At 37.9% G+C, this 13,600-nt stretch overlaps 1 protein-coding gene across 2 annotated transcripts in view; it reads right to left on the reverse strand.

The window, feature by feature from the left end:
- LOC138306125 (mothers against decapentaplegic homolog 3-like) overlaps window positions 1–13,600 on the reverse strand; it is a 56,907-nt gene that overhangs the window by 15,905 nt on the left and 27,402 nt on the right. For both annotated transcript variants that reach the window (XM_069246494.1, XM_069246492.1), the window contains one exon: window positions 153–212. In XM_069246494.1, coding sequence (XP_069102595.1) covers window positions 153–212 — 60 coding nt within the window. The remainder of the gene's footprint in view (window positions 1–152; window positions 213–13,600) is intronic.

The following is a 13,600-nucleotide window of genomic DNA, read 5'->3' on the forward strand; positions in this document are numbered from 1 at the left end:
TTTCTTTTTATCATTTACATTTTATTGATTTTCATCAAAACATGCTTAAGTGCATACTGCCTCATTAAAGATATGATGTAGATGACAAGACAATCTTAAGTAAACAGAAAGTTAGTGTGAGCTAAGTTATATATATAATGTGACATACTTACCCATACCCTGGTTATCTGTAGTGTCTCCATCTTCACTGATGTAACCGGGGGGTGGGGTGTCTGGAAGTTAAAAAAAAAAAAAAGTTATCTCCCTTTGATAGCAAAACTCAAGCCATTCACTTCATTTTCTGTTACATGAAATGTACATTTTCATTTCCCTAGGATATAGATGTCATTAGATACAAAACAAATCTCAGATTTACCTCCCTTGGATTTATAAAAAGAATCTTTATAACTAAAAGTTTGTCAATAGTGAAACAAGATATATACAACTTATGCAAATGACTTTCCGAAGCCCAAATATAAGCATGTGAAGATATCAAACCCTTGACATTTTCAAGTCCCTGCCATGGAACAAGCCCTGGCCGACAAAGAAAAAAGAAACAGATTAACCACTACACCACCTGATCATCTCCGTTACATTGGTGTCCTTCACATATACATGGTAACAAGACAATTCTTCTCAATATCAGGCAAATGATGTAACCAGATATACAAAACTTATTTCAAATTTACCTCCCTTGGACATACATGTGTCAAAAGTTTCTAATACATTTATTTACCTCCCTTCAATATACGGATATTTCCATTTGCATAGTATTTTAGATAGATTTTCCTTACGAACATATGGAGATGTCATCAAGTAATCTAAGAATTATCTCCCTTACATATTTAAGTAAATTATTCTTGGAATTTCTATCCTTAAAGCATGCGTTGGTGTTAACAAGGATTTTCAAAATTACCTCCCTTTGATATTAAAGCGAGAACATTTAAAATGTTTTTTGCATCAACCTCCATTTGATGTTTAGATGAGGTACCAGTAAAGATATTTTTTTATATACGTCCCTTTGATATTTAAGTGTTACCAGAAAAATTATTCTTCCATCTACCTCTCTTTGACATTTAAGTGTGGCCAGAAAAAATTCTTCCAATTATCTCCCTTTAATATTCTTACATTTACCTCCCTTTGATACTTAGGTAATCTACTATTAATTAAAGTCGTCACAGAGGTTTCACAGATATGTCGCAGGTGTCATAAAGGATTTTACAGAGTTACAATTCTGTGTTACAGGTGTGGCCAGTAACAAGATATTAGGAGATTCACCTTCTTTAATTACATATTTAGTTTTACTTTTTATAGTGCTATATCACTGAAGCATGCCACCGAAGACACCAAGCAACACAACACATCCGGTCACATTATACTGACAAAACGTGCGAACCAGTCGTTCATTACAATGGTTTTTAACTACAAACATGGTATGGCCTAATCAATGCTAAAACTTATTATTTCAGGATTAATTGGATAAATTCATTGCATCAGTGTCCCAGACTTTACAGATGGCTTTACAAAGGACAGTAATATTTTTTATTTTATGATATAATAACATAATTTTCTAGGCCAATGAAACTGCACGTTACAATAAGCTGAATTATATGCAAAGACATCAGAGAGAAAATTTCAAAGTTTCAGACAGAACTAAGAAAACTGGAAGCTGAAGTGTAAAGTTCAGGGACAAATCCTCGGAGAAGCTTTAGAAATTGATCTGGGGTATTTACATAATGGAGCAATCTACTTAACACCATAGAGAGATAAGTAGTTATCCTCCTGTAATTAATGATGTGTCCATACTTAACGAGGTGTCTAAATGTCTCCGTTGTCAAGGTTACAATGATGCAGGCAGGCAGATAAGGAATGATAGATTTAAGGATAACATGAAATGGTGGAGTGATGGAAGGACAAAATGTAAAGGATGAATATGCAAAAGGCAAGAAGGACTACTGACAGATGAAGAAAGAGATTTATCTGGAAGAAAAATGAGATTATTTTTATAACAATACATTGTCAGGAGTAAGCTGTATATATCTGGAAAGATCTACGTGGAAAAGTCAATCCAAAGACCGGAGGGACATAGAGATGGGAGGATAAATAGAGATATAAAAAGATCAGACAAATAAGGATAGACTGAAGGACACAATGAAAGATTAATATCGAAGGGCTATGGGATGAATACAGAGTAAGAAAAGTGATAATGAATCAGTCAGATGATGGAGAGAATAGAGAAAAGAGAACAAGGGAAAAATAAAATATAATTTAATTATTAGACTAGAAAGAAACTTAAACCCGAAGGAAGAATGGTAGGGGAGACAAGAGGGAATTAATTGTGATATAAAGTATTGTTATAGAACAATTCCATGTCAAAAGGTTTGAAAGGGAAAGTAAGATGAGAAGAAGAACAAAAGTATGGAAGATAATGTAAATCTTATAACCAAATATTTGAAATCCACATAATTTTTTTTATATTATGGCAATTTTCTGTAATCAGTAATGTTATTTTAATATAAAGGCAGTTTTCTATAATTAGTGATAATGTTTCGAAATTATGGCAGTTTTCTGTAATTACTAATATTGTTTTGATATAATAGTAGTTTTCTATAATTAGTAATAATATTTTATATTATGGCAGTTTTCTATAATTAGTAATAATGTTTTATATTATGGCAGTTTTCTGTAATCAGTAATAATATTTTGATATAATAGTAGTTTTTTATAATTAGTGATAATGTTTGGATACTATGGATACTAGGGCAGTTTTCAGTAATTAGTAATAATGTTTTTTATATTATGGCAGTTTTCAGTAATTAGTAAAAGCAAGAAGACCCAAGCTTTAGAAATGAAAAAAAATATTCTGTTTACCAAAACTAATGGTAGAAATAGTAAAAGTGAAAGCCTAATAAACAAAAGGATAAATGACTTGTAAGATAGAAAAAGCATATGGAGATGGTAAGAAATAATCTCAATTTGAAGCAACATAATTCCTGGGATAGAGGCTCGCACTGTAACAGTTTAAACAGATAGAAATAAAACGAAATTATTCAACAATTCCAAGGAGAATTCTCAATGGTAATCAAAGTGGAATAAGATGGACTAGGATAAGAAGTGGTTTACAATATCAAGGAAAGAAAGGCAGCAAATGGGGATAAAGAATGGTAAAATATGAATTCACGAGGGACAGTACCCTTAGTGGGGGGGATAAAGAATGGTAAAATATTAATTCACGAGGAACAGTACCTAAGGGGGGATACAGAATGGTAAAAATATGAAATTCAGGGGACAGTGCCCTATAGGGGGATAAAGACTTGGTAAAATATGAAATTCAGAGGGACAAGTGCCCATAGTGGGGGATACAGAATGGTAAAATAAGAATTCAGAGGTGACAGTACCCTTAGTGGGGGATACTGAATGTGTTAAAATATGAATTTTCAGGGAGGAACAGTACCCTAAGGGGGGATACAGAATATTAAAATATGAATTCAGAGGGCAACAGTCAACCGTAAGGGGGGACTACAATTAGTGGTAATGTTTTCGAATTCATGAGGGACAGTAACCCTTAGTGGGGGATACAGAATGGTAAAATATGAATTCATAGGGACAGTACCCCTTATAATTATGGGGGATACAGAATGGTAAAATATGAACTCAGAGGGACAGTTCCTCTAGGGGGGATACAGAATATGGGTAAAATATGAATTCAGAGGGGACAGTACCCTTAGTCTGGGATTACAGAATGGTAAAATATGAATTCAGAAGGGACAGTACCCTTAGTGGGGGTATACAGAATGGTAAAATATGAATTCAGAGGGACAGTACCCTTAGTGGGGGGATACAGAATGGTAAAATATTATGGCAGTAATTCAGTAATTAAGTGGGGGATACAGTTTGGTAAAATATTGAATTCAGTAGGGACAAGTAATTAGTGAGGGGATACAGAATGGTAAAATATGAATTCAGAGGGACAGTTACCCTTATTGGGGGATACAGAAATGGTAAATATGAAAGAATCAGTAGGACATGTAACCCTTAGGAGGGGATACAGAATGGTAAAATATGAATTCAGTAGGGACATTACCGTAGGGGGGATACAGAATGGTAAAATATGAATTCAGAGGGACAGTACCCTTAGGAGGGGATACAGAATGGTAAAATATGAATTCAGATTAGTACCCTTAGGGGGGATAACAGAATGGTAATAATGCTATGAAATCAGAGGGACAGTACCCTTAGAGGCGGATACAGAATGGTAAAATATGAATTCAGAGGACAGTACCCTTTGGGGGATACAGAATGGTAAAATATGAATTCAGGAGGGACAGTACCTGTAAAGGGGGGATATTGTGGTAAAATAATGAGTAAAAGTATGAATTCAGTAGGAATAAAAAAACTCACCCCCCTGAAGGGGGGATCACAGAATTGGTAAAATATGAATTCAGAGGGACAGTACCGTAAGGTGGATACAGAATGGTAAAATATGAATCAGAGGGACAGTACCCCCTTAAAAAAAAAAAGGGGGATACAGAAATGGTAAAATATGAATTCAGAGGAACAGTACCCTATTGGGGGATACAGAATGGTAAAATATGAATTCAGGAGGACAGTACCCCTTAGTGGGGATACAGAATGGATAAAATATGAATGAAAATGAACTCCAGAGGGACAGTACCCTTAGTGGGGGATACCCTTAAGTGCGGGATACAGAATGGTAAAATATGAATTCAGAGGGACAGTACCCTTAGTGGGGGATACAGAATGGTAAAATATGAATTCAGAGGGACAGTACCCTTAAGTGGGGGATACAGAATGGTAAAATATGAATTCAGAGGGACAGTACCCTAAGGGGGGATACAGAATGGTAAAATATGACATTTCAGAGGGACAGTACCTAAGTGGGGATAAGAATGGTAAAATAATGAATTCAGAGGGACAGTACCCTTAGTGAGGGGATACAGAATGGTAAAATATGAATTCAGAGGACAGTACCCTTAGTGGGGGATACAGAATGGTAAAATATGAATTCAGAGGGACAGTACCCTTAGGGGGGATACAGAATGGTAAAATATGAATTCAGAGGGACAGTACCCTAAGTGGGGGATACAGAATGGTAAAATATGAATTCAGAGGGACAGTACCCTTAGTGGGGGATACAGAATGGTAAAATATGAATTCAGAGGGACAGTACCCTTGGTGTGGGGATACAGAATGGTAAATATGAATTCAGAGGGACAGTACCCTTAGTGGGGGATACAGAATGGTAAAATATGAATTCAGAGGGACAGTACCCTTAGTGGGGGATACAGAATGGTAAAATATGAATTTCAGAGGGACAGTACCCTAAGGGGGGATACAGAATGGTAAAATATGAATTCAGAGGGACAGTACCCTAAGTGGGGGATACAGAATGGTAAAATATGAATTCAGAGGGGACAGTACCCTTAAGTGGGGGATACAGAATGGTAAAAATATGAATTCAGAGGGACAGTACCCTTAGTGGGGGATACAGAATGGTAAAATATGAATTCAGAGGGACAGTACCCTAAGGGGGATACAGAATGGTAAAATATGAATTCAGAGGGACAGTACCCTTAGTGGGGGATACAGAATGGTAAAATATGAATTCAGAGGGACAGTACCCTAAGGGGGGATACAGAATGGTAAAATATGAATTCAGAGGGACAGTACCCTTAGTGGGGGGATACAGAATGGTAAAATATGAATTCAGAACCCTAAGGGGGATTCAGAGGGTAAAATATGAATTCCCTTAGGGGGGATACAGAATGGTAAAATATGAATTCAGAGGGACAGTACCCTTAGTGGGGGATACAGAATGGTAAAATATGAATTCAGAGGGACAGTACCCTAAGGGGGGATACAGAATGGTAAAATATGAATTCAGAGGGACAGTACCCTTAAGGGGGGATACAGAATGGTAAAATATGAATTCAGAGGGACAGTACCCTAAGGGGGGATACAGAATGGTAAAATATGAATTCAGAGGGACAGTACCCTAAGGGGGGATACAGTACCCTCAGAGGGACAGTGGGGATACAGAATGGTAAAATATGAATTCAGAGGGACAGTACCCTAAGGGGGGATACAGAATGGTAAAATATGAATTCAGAGGGACAGTACCCTAAGGGGGGATACAGAATGGTAAAATATGAATTCAGAGGGACAGTACCTTAGGGGGGATACAGAATGGTAAAATATGAATTCAGAGGGACAGTACCCTAAGGGGGGATACAGAATGGTAAAATATGAATTCAGAGGGACAGTACCCTTAGTGGGGGATACAGAATGGTAAAATATGAATTCAGAGGGACAGTACCCTTAGTGGGGGATACAGAATGGTAAAATATGAATTCAGAGGGACAGTACCCTTAGTGGGGGATACAGAATGGTAAAATATGAATTCAGAGGGACAGTACCCTTAAGTGGGGGATACAGAATGGTAAAATATGAATTCAGAGGGACAGTTACCCTTAGTGGGGGATACAGAATGGTAAAATATGAATTCAGAGGGACAGTACCCTTAGTGGGGGATACAGAATGGTAAAATATGAATTCAGAGGGACAGTACCCTTAGTGGGGGATACAGAATGGTAAAATATGAATTCAGAGGGACAGTACCGTAAGGGGGGATACAGAATGGTAAAATATGAATTCAGAGGGACAGTACCCTAAGTGGGGGATACAGAATGGTAAAATATGAATTCAGAGGGACAGTACCCTAAGGGGGGATACAGAATGGTAAAATATGAATTCAGAGGGACAGTACCCTTAGTGGGGGATACAGAATGGTAAAATATGAATTCAGAGGGACAGTACCCTAAGGGGGGATACAGAATGGTAAAATATGAATTCAGAGGGACAGTACCCTTAGTGGGGGATACAGAATGGTAAAATATGAATTAGAGGGACAGTACCCTAAGGGGGGATACAGAATGGTAAAATATGAATTCAGAGGGACAGTACCCTAAGGGGGGATACAGAATGGTAAAATATGAATTCAGAGGGACAGTACCCTAAGGGGGGATACAGAATGGTAAAATATGAATTCAGAGGGACAGTGCCCTTAGGTAAAATATGAATTCAGAGGGACAGTACCCTTAGTGGGGGATACAGAATGGTAAAATATGAATTCAGAGGGACAGTACCCTTAGTGGGGGATACAGAATGGTAAAATATGAATTCAGAGGGACAGTACCCTTAGTGGGGGATACAGAATGGTAAAATATGAATTCAGAGGGACAGTACCCTAAGGGGGGATACAGAATGGTAAAATATGAATTCAGAGGGACAGTAAAGGGGGGATACAGAATGGTAAAATATGAATTCAGAGGGACAGTACCCTTAGTGGGGGATACAGAATGGTAAAATATGAATTCAGAGGGACAGTACCGTAAGGGGGGATACAGAATGGTAAAATATGAATTCAGAGGGACAGTACCCTTAGTGGGGGATACAGAATGGTAAAATATGAATTCAGAGGGACAGTACCCTTAGTGGGGGATACAGAATGGTAAAATATGAATTCAGAGGGACAGTACCCTTAGTGGGGGATACAGAATGGTAAAATATGAATTCAGAGGGACAGTACCCTAAGGGGGGATACAGAATGGTAAAATATGAATTCAGAGGGACAGTACCCTAAGGGGGGATACAGAATGGTAAAATATGAATTCAGAGGGACGTATACAGAATGGTAAAATATGAATTCAGAGGGACAGTACCCTAAGGGGGGATACAGAATGGTAAAATATGAATTCAGAGGGACAGTACCCTAAGGGGGGGATACAGAATGGTAAAATATGAATTCAGAGGGACAGTACCCTAAGTGGGGGATACAGAATGGTAAAATATGAATTCAGAGGGACAGTACCCTTAGTGGGGGATACAGAATGGTAAAATATGAATTCAGAGGGACAGTACCCTTAGTGGGGGATACAGAATGGTAAAATATGAATTCAGAGGGACAGTACCCTAAGGGGGGATACAGAATGGTAAAATATGAATTCAGAGGGACAGTACCCTTAGTGGGGGATACAGAATGGTAAAATATGAATTCAGAGGGACAGTACCCTTAGGGGGGATACAGAATGGTAAAATATGAATTCAGAGGGACAGTACCCTTAAGGGGGGATACAGAATGGTAAAATATGAATTCAGAGGGACAGTACCTAAGGGGGATACAGTAAAATGAAAGTACCCTAGGGGGGATACAGAATGGTAAAATATGAATTCAGAGGGACAGTACCCTTGGTGGGGGATACAGAATGGTAAAATATGAATTCAGAGGGACAGTACCGTAAGGGGGGATACAGAATGGTAAAATATGAATTCAGAGGGACAGTACCCTTAGTGGGGGGATACAGAATGGTAAAAAATATGAATTCAGAGGGGACAGTACCCTAAGGGGGGGATACAGAATGGTAAAATATGAATTCAGAGGGACAGTACCCTAAGGGGGGATACAGAATGGTAAAATACAAGTCAGAGGGACAGTGCCCTTAGGGGGGATCAGACAGTGCCCTTAGGGGGGGGATCAGACAGTGCCCTTAGGGGGGGGATCAGACAGTACCCTTAGGGGGGGATAAAGAATGTAAAATACAAAGTCAGAGGGACAATACTCTTAAATATATTATAGTGATATCATGGCTTGAGCTTAAGCAGATTTCAGATTTCATATATATATATTATGTAAGCTTCATCAGAGATATTATTCCTGGCTGTCGTATATACAGAACCTACCAGGCTTAGATAGAACCACCATTCTAACTGTATCAGAATTTCACAATAAATCCAAAAGAATCCAAAATAGCACTCGCCGCACTTGACCAGAAACAATTTCAAAGTTCCACAGTGCCACGATGTCAAAACACCTAAGCAATATTTCCGGCCACTTCCCCTAAGTTAACATAAGGTAGATCAACGCCAAAAAATTCAAATCACTAGCAGGTTCATTAGCATAAAAACTGCCAAAATTCTGAGAAGCCGCGGCCCTGAGACTTAAGGACAATCCCGGGCGGCAGACTCTTCGTACACTGGACAAAAACACTGACCCCGGGAGTAGCGACAGGCCCCGTTCACATTGCTAACCCTCGGCGAATTCTTGGGCGACAGGAAAGGCAGGTACCAGACGTTGGGCTCGTCGTTAGGAAACATGTTCCCATGCTGGTATGTACCAAACCTACAAAAAACTGTGGTAGTGACGGTGGTGAAGGCGGGGTAAGTTGTCCACCCCTGTCAGGCCTCCGAGACTCTGATTTCTCCCCACACTAACCATCCCCAGACACAGCCATTGATTTTTTTAAGTCCAGGTTTGGTAAGCATGATCCAACGGACTTTTTGTGTAATGTAGGTATACCTACACTATACAGCTGTGTAGTGGCTCTCTGTGTGTATGTGTGTGTCGAGGCCGTATGTCGCTACATTATCTTCTTCTGTCTTCTCTGTTTTCCTTTTGCTACACTATCTTCTTCACTGTTTCTCCTCAAGCTACACTTTCTTCTGTCTTGTATGTTTTTTCTCCAATTCATTTAGCTTTTTGTCTTTTAAGTTTCTCCTCCTGCTACATTATCTTCTTCTGTCTTCTTTGTTTTTCCTCTTGCTACACTATCTTATTCTGCCTTCTGTGTTTCTCCTCTTGCTACATTATTTTCTTCTGTCTTCCATTTTTCCTCTTGCTAAACAATCTTCTTCTGCCTCCTGTGTTTCTCCTCTTGCTACATTATTTTCTTCTGTCTTCATTTTTCCTCTTGCTAAACAATCTTCTTCTGCCTCCTGTGTTTCTCCTCTTGCTACATTATTTTCTTCTGTCTTCTGTGTTGCTCCTTTTGCTTCATTATCTTCTTCTGTCTTCTGTGTTTTTCCTCTTGCTGAATTATTTTCTTCTGTCTTCCGTTTTTTATCTTGCTACACTTTCTTCTTCTGTTTCTCCTGTTGCTAATTATATTCCTCTGCCTTTTGTGTTTCTCCTCTTTCTACAGTATCTTCTTCTGTTTTCTCCTCTTGCTACACAATCTTCTTCTGTCTATTTTGTTTTTCCTCTTGCTACATTAACTTTTTCTGTCTTTCCCTTTCTGCCTATCATTTTGTTTTTCCCTTACTAAACTTTTTTTGTCTGTAGGTTTTTACCTCCTTTTATGAAATCTTCTTTTGTGTTTTGTGTATATTTACTCAGAACATCGCCCTCTTCTGTTGTTTTGTATTTCTCATTTGATAAACTAATCTCATCTGTCTTTGGTAATTCTTCCCTTATAACTATTCTCAAATTTTGGTTTCTCTCCTAACAACACTTTTCTGGTCTGTGTGTTTTTCTTTTCAGCACACTATTCTCTTCTGTCTTCTTGTATTTATCCCCTTGGATCTGGAACCTCAAACCCTCACTTCTTCCTCGAGACAAACCCTTATCCTTCACATTTTCCATGTGAAAAACTCATCTTTTATTATAAAAGATTGTAAGATTGGAAACATATCTATCTAACAATGACCCCGTATAGGGTGTCCTATCAATTATAACGCTTTCAAAATGTTATTTTCATGACTTGTATAATTACCGTTTTGACGTGTATGAGCAATGAAAGAAAAATCTTTTCGATTATGAAAACACAGATTTTTTTTTATCATGAAAACATGCAGATTTTTTTCGAATATGAAAACATGCAATCTAAAGTTTTGGTGTATACACATTAAAGCAAATCTATTTTGATTCTGAAGCTTTGACGTCATGATGACATTTGCCACAACTAGATAGTTCCACGTCAACAGTACTTAGATCACTCTTATAATGGTGCCCTAATGCTCCAGTTTAGCTGTCAGCAAATAATTTCTATCGTTAAGATCAACGAAGTTGTTCTGATATCAGAGATAAACGTCATTTTACAAAATATAATAATTTTTATGAAAATTATGCCAATGGTATCTTAGATATTTTGTACAGACGTTTTTATTGCAAGTATGAAAATTTCTAAATGTAGTATTACAGTATCTCTATATCATGACCCAGAAGTAGAGAAACTGTTCAACACCTTCAGTCACTAGGGCACATCATCCCCGAATGTCTTTACGTTACTTATTTATGTCATTGTAAAATGTCTTTAGGTCTATAGCTTCTCCTCAGATATTGGTTATAGAAATTCCTACACTGTGGGAGAGGGCTGATGACTGCTTTATGTAGGTTTGGAACCTATAAATCTAAGGTGTATAGGAAAGTCGTAGTTCCTGGAGAAAATCCACCAACCTTTAAAGATCCTAATCAGGTGGAGCGGTGGTGATATTATTACCATATATCTTTTATCACATAACTGGCCCGTCCAGCCTTGTCCTACGGCCATGTCATAAATTTCACACGACACATGTATAGATTTGACATCATAATATCTGTATGACATCGCATGATTGTTTCAGTAGATGGAAATGTCAAATCCAATCTGGATTTCTACTGCTTTATATAAATACGAAATTCACAGTTTTGCTTATATTTTCATTAATAAAAGTTATGTAATAAATAAAATCTTACAAACGTGACTATGTGATTTGAAATTGATCAAACTCATTAATAATTTGATATGCCACTCGCCTAGAGACTGTGACATATCAAATTATTGAACACGTTTGATAAATTCCCTATCACATAACCCCTTATGTAAAAATCCTCTTTATGTACTGATCTGACAGTTTCGCCTATTTGATTTGCTGATCACACTTTTGTATTTGGGTAGGCGTACTGTACAGCATCTGAGGGGTAGGGGCTACATTATGTAGAAATATCTTCCCTCCCTATTTTATTTGCTGATCACACTTTTGTATTTGGGTAGGCATATTGTACAGTGTCCAAGGGGTAGGGGCTACATTATGTAGAAATATCTTCCCTCCCTATTTTATTTGTTGATCACACTTTCGTATTTTGGTAGGCATATTGTACAGTGTCCGAGGGGTAGGGGCTACATTATGTAGAAATATCTTCCCTCCCTATTTTATTTGCTGATCACACTTTTGTATTTGGGTAGGCATATTGTACAGTGTCCAAGGGGTAGGGGCTACATTATGTAGAAATATCTTCCCTCCCTATTTTATTTGCTGATCACACTTTTGTATTTGGGTAGGCGTATTGTTCAGTGTCCGAGGGGTAGGGACTACATTATGTAGAAATATCTTCCCTCCCTATTTTATTTAATGATCACACTTTCGTATTTAGGTAGGCGTATTGTACAGCATCTGAGGGGTAGGGACTACATTATGTAGAAATATCTTCCCTCCCTATTTTATTTAATGATCACACTTTCGTATTTAGGTAGGCGTATTGTACAGCATCTGAGGGGTAGGGATTACATTATGTAGAAATATCTTAACTCCTTATTTTATTTGCTGATCACAGTTTTGTATTTGGGTAGGCATATTGTACAGTGTCCAAGGGGTAGGGGCTACATTATGTAGAAATATCTTCCCTCCCTATTTTATTTGCTGATCACAGTTTTTGTATTTGGGTAGGCATATTGTACAGTGTCCAAGGGGTAGGGGCTACATTATGTAGAAATATCTTCCCTCCCTATTTTATTTGCTGATCACACTTTTGTATTTGGGTAGGCATATTGTACAGTGTCCGAGGGGTAGGGGCTACATTATGTAGAAATATCTTCCCTCCCTATTTTATTTGCTGATCACACTTTTGTATTTGGGTAGGCGTATTGTTCAGTGTCCGAGGGGTAGGGGCTACATTATGTAGAAATATCTTCCCTCCCTATTTTATTTACTGATCACACTTTCATATTTAGGTAGGCGTATTGTACAGTGTCCGTGGGGTAGGGGCTACATTATGTAGAAATATCTTCCCTCCCTATTTTATTTGTTGATCACACTTTTGTATTTGGGTAGGCATATTGTACAGTGTCCGAGGGGTAGGGGCTACATTATGTAGAAATATCTTCCCTCCCTATTTTATTTGTTGATCACACTTTTGTATTTGGGTAGGCATATTGTACAGTGTCCGAGGGGTTGGGGCTACATTATGTAGAAATATCTTCCCTCCCTATTTTATTTGCTGATCACACTTTTGTATTTGGGTAGGCGTATTGTACAGTGTCCGAGGGGTAGGGGCTACATTATGTAGAAATATCTTCCCTCCCTATTCTATTTACTGATCACACTTTCGTATTTAGGTAGGCGTATTGTACAGTGTAATCTTCAGTAATCTTACAGCATCACAAATTTTAACAGACGCATGTGTCATCCTAACCAAATCTATATATATACAAAATCATAAAACTACAATATCTATAAACGCCTCATTCTGTCTGCAATGCAGAAAAAACTGTCATACTGTCTATATAGCTGTGGTTATCGGAGTAAGCTTCTGTCTGTTGGCTGATTAATTCCATTTTAGTCCTTACTCGGATGACCATTTCATCTTCCACATAGACGTAGGAATGATTTCTTGACCTTTGACCCCAATTCCAATTCTGTGAATGACCTCTTGACCTCAGTGCCAGACAGATTTATCGGTAGCATCTGAGGACAAATTTAGTACCAACCTGATTTACCTATTAGTTGAGATGGACAAGTCCATTCTTTTGTTTCAGGCTAGTCCACTTTGTGTGAATGTAGGCAGTCA

The sequence above is a fragment of the Argopecten irradians genome, chromosome 13 (genome assembly GCF_041381155.1).
Source record: "Argopecten irradians isolate NY chromosome 13, Ai_NY, whole genome shotgun sequence".
NCBI lineage: Eukaryota > Metazoa > Mollusca > Bivalvia > Pectinida > Pectinidae > Argopecten > Argopecten irradians.